Consider the following 24,440-nt stretch of genomic DNA (forward strand, 5'->3'; position numbering starts at 1 on the left):
CTTCATGGATCTGTAGTCTGTTTAGGACTCCCTTTGTTTGATTTTGGCGCGATTTTATCAGTAAGATTTATGACTTAGAAGGAGGGGGCTTGAGGAATGTTTTTTTATGACTGTTAGGCCTGCCTTTGTCTTCTATCTGAATACATGAGGCCCAACATAGGTCGCACTGCCCAGTTATTTGCCCAAGTGGAAGCATATAAATGAATGGCTAAACAAAAGAGCCACATAGTCAGAAAATGAGGAGGTACTGTAGTTGATTACCAAACTAGAAAGGTTTGAGTCAGAAGTCCAACTGCATTAAAGCAATGTTTTTTCTAGCAGTAGTCATTCATGTTGGTTTCAAACAACTAGGTTGAATCCATCATAAATTAAAAGACACTTTTTAAATCGAAACAGTGTATGAGTTGGTGTGTCTAAACTTTTGATTGGTAGTGTATATCAAGTGTATATTAAGTGTTTAAATGGCCCAAACAATAGATATATTTTTACCTTTTTAATATATATTTACTTATTTATTTGCTCTTTCACGAATTGCTTTATGTTTCATAATTGTTTTACTCTTTAAATTATCGCTACTTGACCAATACACCAAAGTGGTTTTAGTCCAATATAAATTCAATTAACATTTCCAGTAGTTCCCTATCTGTCACTCACTCAACGTTGGTGTCGATGTAGTGACACTAGGGGTCACTCTTGGGAGCCCGAGACACCTCTGGTCTTTGATAAAAGGCCAATGAAAATTGGCGAGTGGTATTTGCATGCCACTCCCCCGAACATACGGGTATAAAAGGAGCTGGTATGCAACCACTCATTCAGATTTTCTCTTCGGAGCCGAACGGTCATGCTCATTGAGCTGAATACTACTGTTCATTCACCTCTGCTGGATCTGACGGCGCATTTCAGCGGCTTCTCCCTCCTCTGCACTGGTGCACTGCAGAGAACGCCCCTGGGCGCTTCGGCAGAAAAACTAGAGAATATATTTTCTGAAAGAACATTTTTCCCCTCTAAAAGAGTATATATTTCTCTAAAAGAGCGCACACACGGAATGTCTTTTTAAAGACGCGACTTTTTAAAGATGCTTTTCCGATTGTGTGTTATTCCTGGTTGTGCTCGTTATCTCTCGCCTTCTAACGGTCACGATCACTGTCTTTCGTGTCTGGGCACTGCTCACGTGGAGACAGCGTTCGTGGATGGTCATGTTCTCATTGCGAGAATATGTCCATGGCATCGTTGCTGTCGCGGCTCGCCTTCGTAAGAAAGCGAGCCACCCCAGAGGCTCCCGCCTCGGTCCTTTTAGCCACGGGTTTGAGGCCAGCGCGGCTAGCACTGGGGGCAATTTGGGGACCCCAATGGGACCACCTCCGCCAGGTATCCCCCCGCGGACCTCCCATTCCCCAGCACGCTCGTCTGCCCCGATTGGGCTTCCGGGTGAGTCCGCTGGCTCGTCTCACGGCGAGTTCGACCTCTTATTCGGAGCCCGCGAAAGTGATGAGCTCTCGAGCGCAGCATCGGAGAGCGGGCTCGTCCAGTCGGAAGCCTCAGCTGGGCTCCTCCCTTCGGGGTCGATTGCCCAGTCACAGGCTGACGCGGAGATGACGACATGCTTTCCCGGGCAGCCGCGAGCGTCGGTTAGAGTGGATTTCACCGCTCTTCCCTGAAACTTCGCGGCTCGGTGATTGGTTCCTTGGCTCGCGGTGCCGCTCAAAGCCACACCCCGCCCCCGTTCCTTTCTTCCCGGAAGTGAATGAAGAGCTAACAGGGTCGTGGGAGGCATTTTTACTGCCCGGTCCCGATCTTTTCAGCTTCCCCGCTCTCACTACCCTCGATGGTGGGGCGGCCAAGGGTTATTCGGCAATCCCCCGGTGGATAAAGGCGCTCACGGTGCACCTATGCCCGCAGAGCGCCGCCACCTGGCGCGGGTGCCCAAAGCCCCCGTCCAAGGCCTGTAGGTTTACGTCGTCTCTGACGGCCAAGGCCTATGGTGCCGCTGGACAAGCCACCTCCGCCCTGCAGGCCATGGCTCTCCTGCAAGTCCGCCAAGGCGCTAAAGGAACTGCACGAGGGTAGTTCCGCCCCGGGATTAATGCAGGAACTGCGCTCAGCGACCGACCTCACTCTCTGCCCCTTCGGCCCGGCCCCGGTGTGGAGCCCACCGCAGGAAGCAGACGCCACCCGTCTCGCGGCCGCCCAGAACCCGTGAAAGGCTTCAAAGCGCTCTTGAGACGGGCGACCCAGGGACAACGAAACCCGCTGCTCTGGAGCTGGTAAGCGGATCTTCATCTTTTTGTTACCTTTTGCATTTAATTGCGCTGCATGCCCAAGTGGCTGCAGTACTCAAGAGCTCAGCAAGAGTGGTTTCCTTGTTCCCTAGGTCACGTATCCGGTGTGTATGGCTGGCATTACGACCACCGTCCACCACTCCATTGGCAGGTTGGTGCTCCAGCGGTGGTCTCCCGCCCTGAGCGCCCAGCTGTGGCACGAATCCGCCCCCGATGTGACAGTCTCCATGGGTCACGAGGACAGGCCTCTTCCTCCCCCGTTCCAGGCTGTTCTGGGGGTGGTCACAAGGAGCCAGGTAAGTGCTTCGATGTCCTCGGACTCAGCACGGCCACGACGTGGTGTGGCACCCTGAGCGCCGCCCCGCCGCGAGGCCCCACCTGCCAGTACATCCGATGACGTTGTCCCTTTGGTCCCCCTTGCGCGGAACTTGGACGCATGGCTTGCGCTTTCCAATCCGTCACGAGGGCTGGTCCGGACCGTCCGACTCGGCTGCACGATTCACTTCGCCGGGCATCCGCCCAGGTTCAGCGGTGTCCACTTCACCTTGGTGAAAGACGAAAATGCTGCTACCTTGCGCGGAGATCGCTACCCTCCTACGGAAGGACGCGATAGAACCTGTCCCTCCAGCCGAGATGAAGAAAGGGTTTTACAGCCCCTACTTCATTGTACCGAAAAAAGGCGGTGGGTTGTGGCCAATCTTGGACCTGCGAGTACTGAACCGGGCTTTACACAGACTCCCGTTCAAGATGCTGATGCAAAGACGCATTCTAGCGAGCGTCCGGCATCAAGATTGGTTCGCGGCGGTAGACCTGAAGGATGTGTACTTTCACGTCTCAATCCTTCCTCGACACAGACCCTTCCTGCTGTTCGCGTTCGAGGGTCAGGCGTATCAGTACAAAGTCCTCCCTTTCGGCCTGTCCCTGTCTCCTCGCGTCTTTACGAAGATCGCAGAGGCTGCCCTTGCCCCGTTAAGGGAGGTGGGCATTCGCATTCTCAGCTATCTCAACGACTGGCTAATCTTAGCTCACTCTCGAGACGTGTTGTGCGCACACAGGGACCTGGTGCTCTCACACCTCAGCCGACTAGGGCTTCGGGTCAACTGGGAAAAGAGCAAGCTCCTCCCGGTTCAGAGCATCTCTTTTCTCGGTTTGGAGTTGGACTCAGTCTCTTTGACGGCGCGCCTTACGAACGATCACGCCCAGTCAGTGCTGGCCTGTTTGAAGGCGTTCAAACAGAAAACAGCGGTTCCACTGAAACTTTTTCAGAGGCTCCTGGGGCATATGGTATCCTCAGCGGTGGCCACCCCGCTCGGGTTGATGCATATGAGGCCGCTTCAGCAGTGGCTCCAGACTCGAGTCCCGAGACGGGCATGGTGCCACGGAACTCACCGCGTGGCCATTACGTCGGTCTGTCACCGTCTTTTCAGCCCTTGGACCAACCTCTCGTTTCTACGAGCAGGTGTTCCCCTAGAACTGGTCTCCAGGTGCGTCATGGTCATGACAGATGCCTCCAAAATGGGCTGGGATGCTGTTTGCAATGGGCACGCGGCCGCTGGCCTCTGGACGGGTCCGCGGCTGCGTTGGCACATCAACCGCCTCGAGTTACTGGCAATTCTGCTCGCCCTGCGGTGGTTCCGGCCATTGATCCAGGGCAAGCACGTGCTAGTTTGGACAGACAGCACGGCAGCGGTAGCATATGTCAACCGCCAAGGAGGTCTGCGCTCCCGCTGTATGTCACAACTCGCCCGCCGTCTCCTCCAACGGAGTCAGCAGCACCTCAAGTCGCTGCAAGCCACTCACATCCTGGGCAACCTCAACACTTTGGCGGACGCGCCGTCACAACAGGTTACCCTCAAGGGAGAGTGGAGACTCCACCTTCAGGTGGTCCAGCTGATTTGGAGTCGATTCGACAGGCACAGGTCCACCTGTTCGCCTCCTAAGAATCCTCCCCACTGCCCGCTCTGGTACACCCTGACCGAGACCTTCCTCGGCATAGACGCGCTGGCACACAGCTGGTCCCCTGGCATTCGCAAATATGCGTTTTCCCCCAGTGAGCCTGCTTGCACAGACCCTGTGCAAGGTCAGGGAGGATGAGGAGAAGGTCGTCCTGGTAAGCACCTGTAAGGGGGTTTAGAGGAAAGGAGGAGGCGAGAACCGGCTTGACAACTTAAATAATAATTTATTAACCAAAAACCCAACCAAAAACACACAACTAAAAACACAGCACAGCTGTCTGTAATTCTCTCTCTCCCGAACTGTCGTCCCCGGCCGCCTTTATCCCTCGCGCGCCCCATCAGGCTGATTGGGGACCGGGTGTGTCTCATTCCAGCCCGGCCCCGCCCTCCTCAGCTCTACACTCCTCCCGGCGTTGCCTCAGGCCGGGGAGCCCCCGGCATGACGTACATCCCCCCCACCCTTCCTCTCCGGGTGGGGGGGCGTGCCTTATGCCCCGACTGCCGGCGGGTCCTCCCCGCCTTCCTCGACCTGGGAGGAGAAAAAACAACACAAAATGGCGAGGGAAAGGCCAACACGGAGCGGCAGAGAGAGAGAGAGGAGAGAGAGAAAAAGAAACTCACCGGTTCTCTGATGCGCCGTCGCGTGGTCCTCGATCACTACTCCACCCTCTCAGGCGGACTGCAGCCGCTCCTCCCCGGGCGGACCGGAGTCAGACCTCCGACCCCCAGCGGACAGAACGCCCCTCCGCGTTCCCGGCGTCCCGTGGAGACTCTCCTCCGCCCCTGGCAGCGGCCCTACCACTCCAGGCGGTCGGGGAGTCACTTCCCTCCTCCCCCGCGGACGGCGGTCTTCTCTCGACCCCTCCGCGTTCCCGGGGGACGGCAGGGCACTCCTCCGCCCCCGGCAGCGGCTCCCTCGCTCCAGGCGGTCGTGGAGTCCCGTCCCCACTCGCCTCGCGGACGGCGGCCGTTCCCCGCGTCCGGGTAGTCGGGCTACTCCGTCCCCCGTCGGACGGCAGCGGCGCTCCCCTGGGTGGACGGCAGTGTCGAGGACTCTGCGACGGGAATCCCTCCTCCTTCCCGGGTTTCGGCACCAGTGTAAGGGGGTTTAGAGGAAAGGAGGAGGCGAGAACCGGCTTGACAACTTAAATAATAATTTATTAACCAAAAACCCAACCAAAAACACACAACTAAAAACACAGCACAGCTGTCTGTAATTCTCTCTCTCCCGAACTGTCGTCCCCGGCCGCCTTTATCCCTCGCGCGCCCCATCAGGCTGATTGGGGACCGGGTGTGTCTCATTCCAGCCCGGCCCCGCCCTCCTCAGCTCTACAGCACCCTACTGGCCCGCCCAGACGTGGTGCTCAGACCTCACGCTCCTCGCGACAGCTCCCCCTGGGCAAATTCCCCTGAGGAAGGACCTTCTTTCTCAGGGAAGGGGCACCATCCGGAACCCGTGCCCAGACCTCTGGAATCTCCATGTCTGGCCCCTGGACTGGACGCGGAAGACCTAAGCTGTCTCCCACCTGTGATGGTAGACACGTTCACTCAGGCTAGGGCTCGCTCTACGAGGCTCCTGTATGCCTTTAAGTGGCGTCTGTTCGTTAAGTGGTGTTCTTCCCGTCGGGAAGACCCCCAGAGATGCGCAGTCAGATCAGTGCTTTCCTTCCTGCAAGAGAGGTTGGAAGGGAGGCTGTCCCCTTCCATCTCGAAGGTGTACATTGCTGCCATAGCAGCACACCACGACGCAGTTGACAGTAAGTCCTTAGGGAAGCATGATCTGATCATCAGGTTCCTAAGAGGCGCCAGGAGGCTGAATCCCTCCAGGCCGCACCTCGTTCCCTCATTGGACCTCTGTAGTTATTCAGGGTCTACAGAGAGCCCCCTTTGAGCTTTTCAGTCAGCCGAGCTTAAGGCACTCTCCTTGAAGACTGCCCTCCTGACTGCGCTCACTTCCATCAAGAGGGTAGGTGACCTGCAAGCGTTCTCTCAGCGAAACGTGCCTGGAGTTCGGTCCAGGTTACTCTCACGTGATCCTGAGACCCTGACCGGGCTATGTGCCCAAGATTCCCACCACTCCTTTAGGGACTAGGTGGTGAACCTGCAAGTGCTGCCCCAGCAGGAGGCAGACCCAGCCCTGTCGTCGCTGTGTCTGGTGCGTGCTTTACGCATCTATTTGGATTGCACACAGAGCTTTAGAATCTCTGAGCAGCTCTTTGTCTGCTTTTGGTGCAGAGCGGAAAGGAAGCGCTGTCTCCAAGCAGAGGATCGCCCACTGGCTCGTTGACGCCATAACTATGGTATATCTCGCCCAAAACATGCCGCCCCCGGTAGGGCTACGAGCCCATTCTACCCGTGGTGTAGCAGCTTCTTGGGCCTTGGCCAGGGGTGCCTCACTAACAGACATTTGCAGAGCAGTGGGCTGGGCAACACCCAACACCTTTGCAAGGTTCTACAACCTCCGGGTGGAACCGGTTTTGTCCCAGGTAGTGGCACGCAACAAGCGGATAAGCCCGGGATAGCCGGCCGGGTGTATTGCTTGCCCATAGCACCTTCCATCTCCTTTTGAGCTGAAGACGTGCGCTGTTAATTCCCAGTAGTGTTCACAAAATTTGTTCCCTGGTTGACTTCCTCCGAGCCCTGTGGCAGTCGAGTTTTCGGAGAGACTCGCTGCCGGCCCAGTACACACGCTAACTAATAGCTCAGTTCTGGGGTAGGTGCTCCGCATGTGGCGGTTCCCTGTAAGGCTAACCCCATGCGATCTATATCTTCCGCTAATTCGTTTCCCTGCTGGCAAACTGTGTCTTCCTTGGGCAGAGCCCCTCTGCCCCAGTCCCCATGTTGTAGTAACTCCTCCCCCATTGGGCAGGATCTACCTTGAAGGCTCTCCACATGGTTGGAAAGACCATGTGATGTATTCTTCCACTTAAATATCCCCCCCTCTCTTGGGGCGAGGTGTGGTCTCCGCGGTGTCCTCCCCTTGGGAGGGACACCCCCCGACTGGCGGCCCAGTCAGATAATCCCCCTTCTTTTTTAGGGAGTGGAAAAAGAGAAGGGGAAAGAGGCCACGACTGGGTTATGCCTGTCTCTATCTTTGGGTAGTCGACTTGTCCCCAGAAAGGGCCGTTCGACACTCATAACTGTGTTGGGGGAGGTTACGTGTTGACCTGGTGTGCTGGCTATGAGGCATACAGCAAGTCTGCCCACCGCACACCACCAGTTCATGTAACACCGTTCAGCCTTGTGGCGTTTTGTATAGGGACCCCTAGTGTCACTACATCGACACCAACGTCGAGTGAGTGACAGATAGGGAACGTCATGGTTACTGGTGTAACCTCCGTTTCCTGATGGAGGGAACGAGACGTTGGTCCCTCCTGCCACAACGCTGAACTACCCGCTGAAATGGCCGGACCTTATATCGGCTCCTCAGCGTAAAACCTGAATGAGTGGTTGCATACCAGCTCCTTTTATACCCGTATGTTCGGGGGAGTGGCATGCAAATACCACTCGCCAATTTTCGTTGGCCTTTTATCAAAGACCAGAGGTGTCTCGGGCTCCCAAGAGTGACCCCTAGTGTCACTACATCGACACCAACATCTCGTTCCCTCCATCAGGGAACGGAGGTTACACCAGTAACCATGACGTTCTATTTCATGATTACATGATTTCAAGGTTAAAGGCATATGGAACACCATTTATGTTACATTATTAATAGCAATCAAACTATCAAACAGTCGATTATTTTCTCATCCATATTTTTCGAGGAGGTACTCCCACCCTTGCCTCCTCAGAGAAAACTCCCCATTTAATGAAAACATGCCTCACTGTTTGGGTCAATGTGTGTTCAATGATCTGTGTCTTTATTCCTGGGCAATAGAATGCAACAATCTGGTGCTGGAAGAAAAAAATCCCATTAATTTTTTTCATAAGTGAATAATTTAACGATAACTTATAAACCAAGACAGACCTGTTGTGAGCTCTGAGGTTGATAATCAATAGTATGTGCTTCTGTTGAAGACATTAGTCCATGATATTTCAACTTCATTTATAAAAAAATCTTGTTTAATTTTATTGGTGAAGAACTACACTACCCATGATCCTCAAGAGAAAGATCCACCAATCAAAGATTCATGTCAGAAGAGCTATGCAGCTCCGCCCACTCCCATGATGCACTGTGAATGATGCAATTGAGTCACTCTGCATACACTCTCAAAATACATATACAGGTGCATCTCAATAAATTAGAATGTCGTGGAAAAGTTCATTTATTTCAGTAATTCAGCTCAAATTGTGAAACTCGTGTATTAAATAAATTAAATGCACACAGACTGAAGTAGTTTAAGTCTTTGGTTCTTTTAATTGTGATGATTTTGGCTCACATTTAACAAAAATCCACCAATTCATTATCTCAACAAATTAGAATATGGTGACATGCCAATCAGCTAATCAACTCAAAACACCTGCAAAGGTTTCCTGAGCCTTCAAAATGGTCTCTCAGTTTGGTTCACTAGGCTACACAATCATGGGGAAGACTGCTGATCTGACAGTTGTCCAGAAGACAATCATTGACACCCTTCACAAGGAGGGTAAGCCACAAACATTCATTGCCAAAGAAGCTGGCTGTTCACAGAGTGCTGTATCCAAGCATGTTAACAGAAAGTTGAGTGGAAGGAAAAAGTGTGGAAGAAAAAGATGCACAACCAACCGAGAGAACCGCATGCTTATGAGGATTGTCAAGCAAAATCGATTCAAGAATTTGGGTGAACTTCACAAGGAATGGACTGAGGCTGGGGTCAAGGCATCAAGAGCCACCACACACAGACATGTCAAGGAATTTGGCTACAGTTGTCGTATTCCTCTTGTCAAGCCACTCCTGAACCACAGACAACGTCAGAGGCGTCTTACCTGGGCTAAGGAGAAGAAGAACTGGACTGTTGCCCAGAGGTCCAAAGTCCTCTTTTCAGATGAGAGCAAGTTTTGTATTTCATTTGGAAACCAAGGTCCTAGAGTCTGGAGGAAGGGTGGAGAAGCTCATAGCCCAAGTTGCTTGAAGTCCAGTGTTAAGTTTCCACAGTCTGTGATGATTTGGGGTGCAATGTCATCTGCTGGTGTTGGTCCATTGTGTTTTTTGAAAACCAAAGTCACTGCACCCGTTTACCAAGAAATTTTGGAGCACTTCAGGCTTCCTTCTGCTGACCAGCTTTTTAAAGATGCTGATTTCATTTTCCAGCAGGATTTGGCACCTGCCCACACTGCCAAAAGCACCAAAAGTTGGTTAAATGACCATGGTGTTGGTGTGCTTGACTGACCAGCAAACTCACCAGACCTGAACCCCATAGAGAATCTATGGGGTATTGTCAAGAGGAAAATGAGAAACAAGAGACCAAAAAATGCAGATGAGCTGAAGGCCACTGTCAAAGAAACCTGGGCTTCCATACCACCTCAGCAGTGCCACAAACTGATCACCTCCATGCCACGCCGAATTGAGGCAGTAATTAAAGCAAAAGGAGCCCCTACCAAGTATTGAGTACATATACAGTAAATGAACATACTTTCCAGAAGGCCAACAATTCACTAAAAATGTTTTTTTATTGGTCTTATGATGTATTCTAATTTGTTGAGATAGTGAATTGGTGGGTTTTTGTTAAATGTGAGCCAAAATCATCACAATTAAAAGAACCAAAGACTTAAACTACTTCAGTTTGTGTGCATTTAATTTATTTAATACACGAGTTTCACAATTTGTTGAATTACTGAAAAAAATGAACTTTTCCGACATTCTAATTTGAGATGCACCTGTATATATTTGTATTTATCTGGATTTTTGCTAAAAAATTAAATCAAAAACTTATAATCAATAGTTTTATACATTTCTATAATTTTTAATTAGATTACATAATTAACAATGCTTCATGGGATTGTAGCTCATTCCCTCATTAAAGACATTAAGTACACAGTCTTGTATCTTTGTCTTTTTGTCTGATTTCCTAATACGTTTTTGCTTCAAATCAAAGTTTGTAATGTTGGTTGCTGGTTGGTTTGGTTATTGGTGCACAACTCTTTAATAAAGGATTTTATGAAATCCCGATGGAAGAAATAAATGAGAAAAAATTGTCCGGAACCAAAATGGCTGAAAATGTGTGCGGGTACTTGGTGTAAATATCTTACGTCTATAAAGGTGTACAGTTATGACTGAGGTACTTGTCTATACAGAAATACACTTTGAAAAACAAATCTACCCTGAGAAATATTCACTGAAAATAAATAAAAGTTAAGACTATATCAGGTCTCCCTTATATTATTTTGGTGCTATTAAAAAATATAGACCCAAAGTCAAGGACATTTCAGAGCACCCAGTCCAAGATGTTGTTCTTTAGGACTGGTTTACCTGAAATGAATTTAACAGCAACCCAGTAAGCCCAAGCTCTTTAGCAATTTACATAAGGTTGTAACAGAGATAGTAATCTCCAGGCGAATGGATGAGTCAGGAGGCAGCGAAAACAGTCAATGTGAGTATCTTATTACTCTTCAGCTTAGTGCACAAAACTCAAACAAAAAGGGCACTCAGTGGCCAAATAATCACACACAAACGAATCACTCACAGTCGGGTTGTACACACACAGGAAGAGTTTCTCACTGGTCCTTCTCTTTCTGCCAACTGATGATGCTCTTTGTCGGCCTTTCCAGGTCTCCCTCTGTCATCACTATAACAAGAGACAGGTGTTAATGTTAATGAAAGCCCAGGTGACGAGCCTTACCACTCTCCCTCTCCCGCAGACAGACACACGACCACGCCCCCATCCCCACAAGGGTAAAGCAAAACTGCAAAGAAATAAACTGTCAGGTGAGATGGTTTTGTTGTGGTGTTGGTGTACTAATGGACTACCCTGAGACATGTCAAGATTTCTGTAGCGAGTTGTGCAGTTTTACTCTCTCTCTCTCTCTCTCTCTCTCTCTCTCTCTTTACATCTCTCCTCACATCTCCACAGGGTGCATGGGTAATCTCCAGTCACCACGGTAACAAGGATGCTGGCGGTCTCACTTCAAACCGACAGCGTTCTGTCCACAAAATTTACTTTGAGATTATGTCAGAGGCCAGGCTCTTGGGGGTTGTCCAAATCAGAATTTTATAATGTTGGACACAAAGGTTGAACTGATTTTCATCTACATCACAAAAATTTACTAAACTCAGATAAAAATCCCCATCAGTCCATTCTTCATCCTTATTTCTCTTTTTTGCTAACTTCAACCACATGGCCTCTCTCCACACTTTGCAAAGACATGTCAGCCAACACCAGGGGGGTCAATATTGGTTTTCTCATTCATCTCAATGGCTGTTGCTGTACCTGCTTGCTTCCATCTTCGCTTTTTTGTAGAAATACTTACAATTTATATGAAGTTATATTATTATTATACAATTATACTGTATGCAGTGTTAATTTTCACACTATTTGTCCATTTTACTCTATAACTTTATATAATTGTAGTCAACAAAAATAACATTTTAATAGATGATAACATTCAAAATGACAAAAAAACATGAATAAAACTGTAACAGACCAAACTTTAACCAAATATTAAAATATTTTGAAAAAAAAAAAAATGTATAAACTACATATTATTTAAACATGTATAAAACAATACATATATCAAATGTAAGATTACACAACATAAGAACACTCGTAAATACCTGATCTTCTGAAATAAACACATATAATGAATCAGCTGAAGTAAGAGCTACTTTTAGAAGTGATTCTGTTGTGATTTCCTCACGTTTAGACAGTTTAGGATATTGTGTTATGTGTAGCTTGTTTTTAAGGAAACAGCGTCACAACACAAGTTACACATTCTGACTAGTGCATAAATTTGTTCAAGTTCAGTTCATTGTCTTCATTGTCTGTGCAGACTAAGTTGTAATGGAGGCTTATGTTGTGGATATAGTGATTAATGTCACTTATTACACTGCTCTCTGGAATACTCGATTCTGATTGGTCAATGGCACCATCCAGTAGTCAGATATTGTTCTGTAACAACTGCACATCCGGGGATTTTTATGTCTCAGACCACTCATCCGGGTTCTGTGAGTCATCTCTCTTGCTTCTTGGATCACTGTGCGATCTCTTCAAGCTAATAAAATAATTTAAACTCAAATCAATGTTTCATGTCCATTTATTTATTTATTTGGCAAGTAGTCTTGTAATAGGCTGAATAATGAGGAGTCAGATGGTCATTTTTACAAAGTAAACACCAACAGAACTCCGACGCAAACCAGAGGTTGATTCCTGCTGTTCAGTGATTTATTTCTTCTTACATAATTACATAATTTTAGCGCAAATCAATATTTTATGTCCATGTATTTATTTATTTGGTTAGTAGCCATGTAATAAGTGGGACAATGTACAGTCATTCGTAGGGTGACCAGATTCCTGCTTGTGGAAAATGGGACAGTCCCCTCCCAGCAAAAACGAAATTGACATATCCTTACCTAGGCGCAGATCAATGCGAAGTAGAGAGTGCATCCGCATCTGTAACTGTTGTCACCTTGTACTTTTCATTAGCAGCATTTTTTCTCAGTACATGCAACCAAATAATCAGTTTATAATCCGAATGATAGCTCAATCGGATTGAAAAGCCTTCATGTAAACACAAAAATGATCCGACTGAGCTGGATCCGAATGAAATTTCCATCCGATTGAAAGGGGTGGTGCAGATCTAAAATAATCAGTTTAAAAGTAAAATATTAACCATATAAATGTTTGAATCTGACTACTTTCTCAATCGTATTCTAAAATACATTGCGCTCATGCACAGAGATGTGGTGCATAGGTATGTTTATATATGATATTCTTCGCGGGAAACTAATTTATACAAAGCAATGACAAAACACATTATTAAGGGTATGTGGGGCAGGTACTGAATATTATGCAGGGCACATATGTTCTTTCATGACATCACATAAGCAAAAAAGAACGTTATGTCATTATTAATAAGGACTTTAAGCAGCAGGTGCGGTTACGGTGTTCTGTGTTCCGTTGCGTGTACGTGACTTCACTCAATTCCTGATGTCGAAACCATAATTTCTAAAGCATTTCTTCTTTGCCATAGTGACAGTCGATCGTACGTGACAGATTAGGAAACTAAATGTTAGATTAAGTTTTACAAGTTATGATGCAAAGTGAACACAATAAATAGCCTAAACATCCTCTTCAAATCTTATGTTAAATTACACGATTATAGGTTTTGAATAAAAAAAACTCAAATATTGGTAGACTATTAATAATAATATCTAAGTTTTAGACGTAGGCTATTTATATCGTACAAGAGTAAAACTCTTCTTCTGAGAGTTATTTAACACTGCAAGCATTAGGGGTGAGTAGTTATAACCTATACTATGTGTCAAAATATCAAATTGATTGATTTATGACATGTGATTTATGACCCCCCTGTCACCCTTGATTGACAGGTATGTGTAACGTAATTTATGACCCCCTGTCAGGTAGAAGATAGTCCGGACATGTTAAAAAACATGTTTGGACATGATCTTCCAGGGATGTGTTGACCAGTCGTCCGATGTCAGTGATTGTTTATGGTGTGTTTATGTTAATGATTTTAAGTGTGAGCCCTGCTTTTCACAGTTTATCCCCCCCAGTGTGGTGTTTAAAAATGGAGTCAGTCACACCAGTCAGTATCAAACCATACAGTTGTGTTAGCGTCTGTGAGGTGTAAGTGAATCTTCATTCTCAAATTACTTTTTTCCGGCAAGTTTTGTTATTTTGAAACATAATCGTACTTCAAGAGAAGATGGCTGTCTATCTTTGTGTTGTGAATGTGTAGAATGATCATATATTTAGTATTTATCAGCAGGGCCGAATCCGGAGCATAGTTCCACATCAGTGCGTGCGTCTCCGCGAGACAGGGCGAACATCCCGCCGCTTAGTAAGTGTTTGTAATGCAGCATTATTTACATGATTTGTTGGATTTGTTTAAAACGTTCATATGTGTTTTGTTTTTTTTCCGAAGATTTATCAAACCTTTAAACAAGATCGTCGCGTCTGGAAGCGAAAATCACCCGGAGAGGGCTAGCGGCCGTGGAGTTGCAACAAAGCCGAAAAGACTCAAACGTAAAGCGGTTACGATCGCCCAAGTGCACGCTCCGGTTGATGGGGATGTTAAGAGATCTTGATTTCATACCACAGACACCAGAACGGAAACGGTCAAGACGTTCGCTCAGAGCATCAGCTGGTATATGTGTGTGTGTGTGTCTGTTTCTCTGTGTGAAGTTAACTAGATGCTAAAGTTTGTGAACAAACATTGATGTTGGCATGAAGTCTTAAATAGTATAACAATATGACTTCTGACTTTATGACTTTAAAACGACTTCTCAAAGCCTACATAAATAAATATGTTAAAAAACATTATTTGATCTTTTTCCTAATTCATATATCATCCCTAACAATATTTTTTTTATTTTTTTTTTTCACAGAGTTGGTTGTGGATGACCATGCGGTACCCGATGTAAATGATGTTCGGAGCTGGGGCGATGAACTGATAGAATTGTGGGATGCCTGTGCATTTTCCCAGGTACCTAAAGAAACACAACAGGATGATCAATCCAGCGAACACGTGGTGTCTGCAGCAGATTCCGACCCTGAGGCTCTGCCTTCAAATCAGGAGGCTTACAGACAGGGATCACATCCCGTTATAGACAATCAACACATAATCGGACTGATACAGGATGGTTTCAAGACCATTGAGGGACGTTTTAACGCCATTGAGAGGCGCTTTAACATCGTTGAGGAGCGCTTGGATACCTTTGAGAAGAAGCAGGATTATTATTATAAACAGTCTGTGACAGCCACACTACAACAACAAGGTATCTGGATTAAACAAGTGATAGCGACGCAGCATTTGCATGGTGGGGCGAGCTAACGTGCAGCCCGTGATCAAAACCTGACAACGGACTTGTTAAAGCAGGTCATACTCATACTTAAAAAGAAATTCGGGTGAGTTGTAAAAAAGTTATTTTTTAACTATGTATTAGTTTGGTTGTAATAGTTGATGTTTCAGTACTGTTTTTGTTTTTACTGTATAGGGCTAGTTTTATTTCCTTAGTTGTTTCCTTAGTTATTTTAATTGTACACCCTTACGTGTGGTTTAAATAAAAAAGATCTGATTTAAAATGGCAAAATGTTGTTGGGAGTCGGATGGTTGTGATCAGGGGCCAGCAGCTAGGTTTAGACGATGCGATGACAGCGAGATCCCCCTTGAACAGTGCAGCAACACAGAAACATTTCTCTATTTAATTCAGACAATGGAGGAGATGAATAGATCTGAGTCTACAACTGGTACATTGCTAGAATTATTAAACATTGTGAGATCAATGTCAGATGATCAACCAGAACCAGATCCAAACTCAGCATTAGACACTGTTTTAAATTCTCACCAGGTGGGCGAGGGTGCAGATAACCATCCGTATCATTCATTTGATCCTACAGCACCAAACATGGGATTAACCCCCACTGATACTGACATGCTTGTAAGAGAGGGTGGTGATATTGGTGGTTATACTGTGGTCCCGAGACTCAGATTCAATAGTTTGGAGATACGTCGGCGTATAAATCTGCCACAGACTTGGCAGCCTACACTATATTTTTGCACGATATTTTGTCTGAAATAGTGTCGTTTTCCAAACTGTTGGCTGGGGATGGCAGGTTAATTAACATAACATTGAGAGGGCCTAGTCTAACCACTGATGTTAACACTGTCTTGTCACCTAGCAATGATTACAGTGTGGATGTCTTCACAAATCAGATTGAAAAGATAATGCAAAGTAACTCTGATGTGAGGGTTGATGATAGTTTGGATCTAAATGTGACTATAGCTAGGTGTAAACAAGGGGGTGCGTATCGAAAGATACGTGATCTTGCCCATAACGAAGTGATCACCAGAAACAGGATGAATCTGTTTTGCCCCCTCAACACTTCAAATAATCTGTGTTTTGCAGTCTGCTTGGCACATTTTCTAAACCCTCAAAAACCACACACAGATCTAGAACCTATAGCAGCGGCGATGCAGAAGATGGCGGGGTATTCAGAACAGCATAAGATAGGGTTTAATGATATCACATGGTTTGAACGGATGTTGCACATTAAAATAGTGGTCTTCCATAGGTCATGCACAGGTGTGTTGGAGAAGTATACGTCCAATGACGCACAACATCACAAAACAGTGTTCTTGTACCTGCACAATGGCCACTATTTTATGGTTAAGAAGTTGAATGCGTTCATAGGTACTCCATATGTGTGTGACTACTGCTACCAGGGTTTTACTAACCATAGAGATCATCGTTGCAAATACGTCTGCGATATCTGCAATGGTCCTGATTGTTATAAGTACCCCATCAAAACAAAGCAATGCAGCGACTGTTTGCGGTACTGCAAATCTGACTATTGTTATGACGTGCATAAGCAACTGCCATTAGGTCAACAGTTTGCACAGTGTGCTGTTACAAAATACTGCCAAAAATAATAATAGACGTTATCGTGTCAGTGCTACCAACCCCAAACCACACAAGTGTGCAGTCGAACGGTGTATCCATTGTGGCGAGGAAGTGATTAACGACAGTGTACATCAATGCTTTATACAACCAATAAATCTCGAGGCACCTAGCGACAAGTACATATTCTATGATTTTGAGATGCAATACGTAAATGGTAAACATGTTGCAAACTTAGTTTGTGCCATTACATTTAAAGGGGAGGAGTTCACAGCCGCTGGTCCAGACTGTAAAGAATGACTTGTTAAAAGGTTTAGACATCCACGTTATCAGAATTTCCCCAAGATTGCCCACAATGCTTCCGATTTTGATGACTTTATACTTTTGGAATATTTCACAAAAGCTGGGCTCACACTTAAAATCACTATGCAAGGATGTCGGATAATTTTAATGTATGACAACACATTCAAGCAGCGCTTTATTGACAGTTATTCATTCATCCCTATGCATTTGGCCATGACTTCCGCTGCGTTAAATCTAACCTGCGCAGAGAAATGTTATTTTCCGCACAATTTCAACAGATTAGAAAATGAGAATTACATAGGACCATACCCGGACAGGCATTTCTACGGCTATGAGACAATGTCTGACAAAGAGAGGGCTCTGTTTGATGAGTGGTATGTTACAGTATCAGGTAAAGTGTTTGATTTTAAAAAAGAACTTGCCATGTATGGCAAGAATGATGTCGTTTTGCTCAGGGAGGCTTGCATGAAGTACCGCGATGAATTCATACAGTGTACCCATCTTGATCCGTTTAGATGCACCACTTTAGCAGCATGTTGTATGGCAGTGTATAAAACCCACTTCCTACCAAAAGACACCCTAGCTCTGACCCATAACAACGCGTACACCAGTCAGAACAAGACATACTCAAATATTTCCATTGAATGGCTTGAATATGTTAAACGCGGCATAGACATTCAGCATGCGTTAAACCACGGCGAGATGGTTATTGGAAAATACTATCTCGATGGTTATTATGAAAAGGACGGCGTAAAAAAGGCTCTAGCATTCAACGACTGTATGTTTCATGGGCATGAATGTTGTTATAATCCTAACAATTTACACCCGTTATCAAAACTGTCCTACGGCACACTCAGAAGACAGTTTGATGACAAGGTTGTAATTTTAGAGCATGCATATGGGTTGGAGGTAGAAGTGATGTGGGAGTGTGCTTGGAACACTGCTAAACAGACTGATGCTGATGTGATGGCATTTATGTCCACTTACACACATCCTGAAAGATTGAAACCACATAACGCTCTATTGGTGGTCACACTAACGCGTACAAGCTGTATCATAAAGCTGACAATGGTGAAAAAATATGCTATTTTGACTTTACAAGTTTGCCAGGCCAAGAAATGCTACCCTATAAGACATCTCCAAATAATTTTGAAGGATTTTGAACCTCTTGAAAATTATTATGGATTTGTCAAAGCCAAAGTACTGCCCCCGTGAAAACTGCTTCACCCCGTCGTTCCCTATAGGACTGGTGGCAAGCTTATGTTTCTGCTCTGCCGTACATGTGCGGATCATCAGAATCAGACCATCCCGTGTAGACACACTGATGAGGAAAGGGCTATTTCAGGCTGCTGGGTCAGTATCGAACTGTTAAAGGCAGTTAAAGGGTTATGATGTAACGAAGGTGGACGAGGTATGGCATTTCCCTCAACGATCAGAAACCTTGTTTTGTGATTATGTTAAAACAATTTTACAGTACAAACAAGAGGCCAGTGGATTCCCCACACACATTGTGACAGATGCAGACAAAGAATCTTACATCAACGATTACTTTGAGAAAGAGGGGATTAAGCTGAATCTTGACAAGATAAGTCTTAACCCTGTACGCCAGTCTATTAATAAACTTCTGCTGAACTCACTTTGGGGGCAGTTCTCTATGCACGAAAATTTGCCGTGTACAGAACTGCTTTCAGACCCTGAACAGTTTGCCCAACACATTTTTGGCAATGGTTATGACATTAAACACTTCTCGTTCGTGTCAGACACTGTTGCACTAATTCAGTGGTGTTACACGGATGGGAAAGGTGGTCAGACCCATGACATTAATGTCTTTCTTGGTGCGTATACAACTGCACATGCGCGTCTAGAGCTGTATGAACTAATGGATAAGTTGGGGGATAAACTGTTGAACAGTGACACAGACAGCGTCATCTTTACTTCTAGAGACGGCGCCTGGGAGCCTCTGTTGGGGCCTTACCTCGGTAATCTGACTGATGAGGTTGGGGATGGGGATCACATTGTAGAGTTTTGTTCAGGGGGCCTGAAAACATATGGCTACCGCACTGCTATGGGTATGGTCTGCATGAAAGCCAAGGGTATCACTCTCAACGCTGTAAACTAAAAAGCCATTAGGTTAGACACTCTGATTGGACTTGTTGATCACTTTGTCGTGGGGGAAGATAATAGTCGGCATATACTGGCATACACCGACACTATCGTGAGAAATAAAAAACAGTTCATACTACACAACAGGTCAGTCATTAAAAATTTAAGGTGTTTTGCAACAAACGTGTGCTGCTCCCTGATTTCACCACACTCCCATATGGATTCTGACAATCTTTTTGGACATAGGGGTGTGCGAGACACAGATGGTTTTGATTTCAGATTACAGCATCCATTTTCATGTGTGATAAGCGGCCCTTCAAACTCGGGAAAGTCATATTTTGTAAAAATAGTGTTGCAAAATGCTGTACGGTTGATTTCTAAAAAAATTGAAAATATTGTGTATATTTATGATTGTTGGCAACCATTGTATGACGAATTGTTGAAAATGTACAAAATTAAATTTGTTGAAGAACTACCACAGGCTCTGAATGATGATGATTTATTCCCCGTCAACAAAACTAATTTGCTGATCCTTGATGACCTGATGAAAGAGGCCAGTGGGAGCAATAAGGTGGAGAAGGTGTTCACACAGTATGTTCGCCACAGAAATCTTAGTGCTATTTATATTGTACAGAATTTATTTTGCCAGGGTAAATCCAGCAGGACCATCAGTTTAAAAACAAATGATCTGATGTTGTTTAAAAACCCCAGAGACACCAATCAGGTCAATGTACTAGGAAGGCAAATGTATCCCGGGAATACAACATTTTTTATGGAATGTTATCAAGATGCAACCAACAAATCTTTCGGTTACCTGATGATTGATTATAAAACAAAAACACCCGAACACTATCGGCTCAGAACAGATTTACTTTCACTACATCCTGTAGTTTACCTCCAGAAAAAAGGTAGTGAAAAACTGTTGGACGGTGAAAATGTCAGCTAGACTTTGTAGAAACATTCCTCTTTTAAAATTATTATTAAAAGCAACACCCAAACAGAGACGGGTTATTTTACAGTCTGCCACAGACGAGCTCATTGTGACATTGTGTGAAGTAGCTCTTAATCTTCTCTACAGCAATATACCACTCACGTCACAACAATACCAGAAGCTAAGAAGGAGGAAAAGCAAGATAAAATTTGATGCAGATAAGAAGATTGGTGTTAAAAGAAAGAGACGGCTGATAAACCAACAGGGTGGCTTTCTTCTTCCCCTCTTAAGTGTCACAATCCCTTTTATCTCCAACTTGGTTGCTTCTGGATAACTTTGGGGATGGAGTATGCAGAGAAGGTGTTTTTAGTTCCACAGCATCAAATGGATAAACTAAAGACTGGTACCCCCCGCGAGTCTATTCAACAGGTTGTGGAGAATGATTTGGACATGACTATAAGAAGTATTTTGCACAGATCTGATTTGGACAATTATGAAAAGGCAAAACTGTACACAAATACTTTACAGCGATTTTTAACACTTGCTAGACAAGGGGACAGGGAAACCAACACATTAACATTAACCCTTCCACAGCCTGACCACGTTGAAAAAGAAGACCCACCTGCAACGGTCGTGTAAGTGTCCAGGATGTTTTAGATAATGTTGTGGACGACATTTTGAAGAATGTTCCACAGAGAAGTGTAAAAAACTTTCATTACATTTTAGATAAAATGTCTAAAACTAAAGATGTCACTTCTTGGGCTGAGTTGGGCGAGTTTATGTTTAAAGGTAGAACAATCCCTGGTTCACACATGCTCGATATATTTAAAGGTATCACGGCTCCACAAAAGATTGCTGATGCACGGAGACCTGTTGGATGGAACGAGTTTCTGGAAGCTTTTGCTACTTTTAACATACCATACTCAATGATACCAAATCATTATGTCAGACACGCAATTAAGTCTTTCAAAACCAAATTGACACTGTCTATAACCAGCTCATCTAAGAAGAGTAAAAAACAGAAAGTGCACCCGAGTTCGCCATCAACACATTCAAAGTATTCAGATGGCCATGTATTCAAGTCACCTACTCTTGACCAGAGTCAGTGGCTAAGTTTTTAATCTCAGAGTTTTGCATGTTCTGTGTTCTCATGTTTTGATCTTGTTATTATCTGTATTGTTGAATGTGATGTATGTATAATAAAGAGTCAAAAGAAAACAATTCTGTTCTTTAGTTGTTTATTGAAAATATTAAGCATAAGACATAAACATTTCACCAGTCTGAACACATTGAACACACTTGAAAACATTTTCATTACAATGAGATTGTTTTAGTTTTTTCACAAAAGCTGACACCTTTTTGTCATTTTTAATAAAATCATTGGTATACAGCTTCAACACATTAGCATAATCATACCCCTTTGCCATGTGGTAGAGAAAGAGCACACAATGCTGACCACAAGTCTCTGATGAATAATCTTGGACTCGCACTGATGAATGCTGTACCACACTAGAATTGCGGTTTAGAAAGTTTTTGATAATCGATGGAAAACGGGGGTAATCTGGTTTATTACCAAAGCTGTTGAAAGAACACCCCACACCATCCTCATTTATGTAGATGGCTAACCAGTGTACACCTGGGTGTCCTGAAGGATGTGTGTTGATTATAACCATTGATGGTAATTGTCTTAAAGGGTCTTTTGGTAGATAGTCACACAGGAGTACACCGAGAAAATGGATGTTGCATGAGATCTTATCCATGATAGTCGTAAGCTGGACAGTGTCCATTTTTACATATTAATAGTAATCAACCAGGATCTGTTGGCAATTTGACACTTCGATGATGCTATCGAATATGGCATAAACAATTAAGTTGATCGTTCGGGGTAGCGGTTGTCTAAAACGAGCTTCTAGTCTAATATTTCCAGACTTGATAAGCGATATGTGCTGACTGCACTCCTCATCTGGTGTGAAATTGAATGCATAGAGGGTATAGCCATGCAGAAAGTCCTCCGTGTCAATAGATGGAGCCTGATTTTTAAGATGATTTCCAGAAGCCAATGCTAACTGGTAAAATTCCCGCACTGCAGAACCACTTTCAAATTCAGGCTGCAGAGGCTTCGCTGGGTGCTGTTGTCCGTCCAGATAAATGGCAAAAAATTCTAGGTCATAGTTTTTAAATGCAAATGGATTTTTATTATAGGATCCTGTAAACGCATCATTATCAGTCATCGCTAGAGCAACAGATTTTGGTAGAGTTCCTAAGAATAAGATTTCTTGATTGCAGACTCGTGAGCCTGCAGGAATTGAGAAGTTTTTCAGGCACACTCTGTCGATGGGGTACTTGGCAGTTGTTGAGAGCAGTGCTTGTGCATGTCCCAATCTCACAGCTGGTGATACAGACACTTTTTTTCACAAATAGTGAGGCTGACAGGATGTATAGTTTATAGGCTACAGTGTCGCTTCTCATCAAGCAGAATTCATCTTTACCTCTCGTCATGTGAATTTTAATGTCCACCCCGTTAAGCATCAGTTTTTCTTGAAAGAAAATATGACTGTGAACGGGTGCGAGTAGCTCAACCACATTACTGGCATTGGTAAAGGCCCCTCTCTTTGTCAGACCGCGATTACCACCAGCGGGGTCTGCCACATCCATATGACCAACCGTGTCTTTGTAAAAGAGCCCTGCAGAGAAAAGCGTTTCAAGGGCACCTTTACCATAATTGGTAAGACATTCTATTATGCATCGATAAGGATGTGTGCTAGAACTCTGTGATATAAGACGGTCTCCAAGCGACACATCCACTAGTGAAAATATTGTTGCCCCTGCGTAGTTAATAAGACCCACTGGGGCTCCATCTGTAATATCTGTGCTGTCAGCATTAATGATTTTGAGATGCAAAAACACCAATGTGTTGTTTAGGTCTACATAATCCTCTCCAGTCCCCGCGATAAAAAAACTCCAAAGGTGATGAGTCCGATATTGCTGATAATGGTGGTACTTCTATATAAGTATTTTTTTCAATAGCAGTTTGAGTCAATGGCACTGTGAACAGATCCAGTTCGGTTTTTAAACACTCTTCTGACATGTTGTGTAGTAAAGCCATGATCTAAAATATTGTTTTAACAGAGCTCTTTGGTCTTTTTGATGTAGCACGTTTTGTTGTCTCCTTGCGCTTGTGTTTTACGACTGATGCTTTCTTAAGGTATATGTTTTGTTTTCTTCTGTGTTTGGCCACTCCTCCGCACCCCTGGTGGCCTAGATGCTCTTTTGCGAGCCATCACCATTAGCCTGGATCAGTCTTGAGTACTGTTGTTATTAAAAGACCGTGATAATGTGTTGCTAACAACGTCACTTAGTATGTTTTTTGCAGCTGATTTAAGATGTGGCTTGGCTATGCTAAATCCTCATTTTTGCAATGGTATAGCCATTCTAAAGAGACCTCTAAACATCCCCCCCAAACCAGCTCCATACCTTACCCCGCCCCCAGCATAGCCGGGGAGTCCATTGCCGGCCTGATTCTGGTAATAGGCCACATAACGCATGGGGTCGGCATTGTGATTGTTGAAATATGCCATTTTTAAGCAAATCGTTTCACAGGTCTAAAGTGTAGCTTAGCACACACCTTCCCGTAACTGAAACGTACATCTTGATTTTGATCGTCTTTCACTTGTATGATTATCTCGGTGATGGACGATTTATTAACTTATACGTAATGCGGTCTGTCGTATCTAACACTAACAATCTTATTATTCTCACCGTCTATATGTACACACCTTAGTAGCAGAACATGATGATCACCAACTGATTGATATTCTATAATATCCGTGTAGATATACATGGTGTAAAACCCCCCATTTATGTCTGCTTGATAGGGTGCATACGTCACAGGCTTGTACCCAACACTATGATTATCATGAGTTTGGTTACCAGTTTCTATAGCAACCCCTGGTTTTAATCCTAAAATATTAGCCAACTTTCCATAAAATGTCAGTGACGTCTTCGGAGGGGCTTTCAGAAACACTTTGTTTTTAACATGGTCATAACCAAGACTCACCCGCGATGGCAGGTTTGCGTTGATCTCCCTGATCAAAAAAACATGTCATCATAATATCCAGTCTTTAACCTGTAAGGTACATTTGATATCTTTTTATCGCTGCTGATAAAAATCTCTATCTCTTTGCCTTCAACAGGATAGTTGGTGATGTGTTTCTCACTATCTGTCGCTGGTGTTTCACCATAGTTGAGAATGAATGCAGCATCTTCCTCATTAAATGTATACCATGACACAGGATATTCAAATTCGATCAATCCAACTTGCCATTCTCCTTTTAGGTTTATAGTTCTCGCTAACCTGGTTGTATAACTAGATA

At 44.7% G+C, this 24,440-nt stretch overlaps 1 protein-coding gene across 1 annotated transcript; it reads right to left on the bottom strand.

Moving 5' to 3' along the window:
- Nucleotides 1-21,863: 21,863 nt before the first annotated feature.
- On the bottom strand, nt 21,864-23,645 carry LOC127427227 (uncharacterized protein F54H12.2-like). The gene is made up of 3 exons (XM_051674688.1): nt 23,531-23,645; nt 22,557-22,751; nt 21,864-22,456 (listed from the first exon to the last, which is right to left on the bottom strand). The coding sequence occupies exons 1-3, from the start codon at nt 23,643-23,645 to the stop codon at nt 21,864-21,866; spliced, it is 903 nt and encodes a 300-aa protein (XP_051530648.1).
- Nucleotides 23,646-24,440: the final 795 nt, after the last annotated feature.

Source organism: Myxocyprinus asiaticus, chromosome 36, assembly GCF_019703515.2.
Source record: "Myxocyprinus asiaticus isolate MX2 ecotype Aquarium Trade chromosome 36, UBuf_Myxa_2, whole genome shotgun sequence".
In the NCBI taxonomy this organism is placed as follows: domain Eukaryota; kingdom Metazoa; phylum Chordata; class Actinopteri; order Cypriniformes; family Catostomidae; genus Myxocyprinus; species Myxocyprinus asiaticus.

Excerpts from the sequence above, each read along its gene's own strand:
- LOC127427227 (XM_051674688.1), bottom strand. The coding sequence starts at position 23,645 with ATGGCATATTTCAACAATCACAATGCCGACCCCATGCGTTATGTGGCC. Across the intron at positions 22,752-23,530 it reads CGGGGTAAGGTATGGAGCTG|GGCTCTTTTACAAAGACACG; the intron begins GTTTGGGGGGGA and ends TTTTCTCTGCAG. Across the intron at positions 22,457-22,556 it reads TAAAATTCACATGACGAGAG|CTGTGAGATTGGGACATGCA; the intron begins GTAAAGATGAAT and ends CTGTATCACCAG.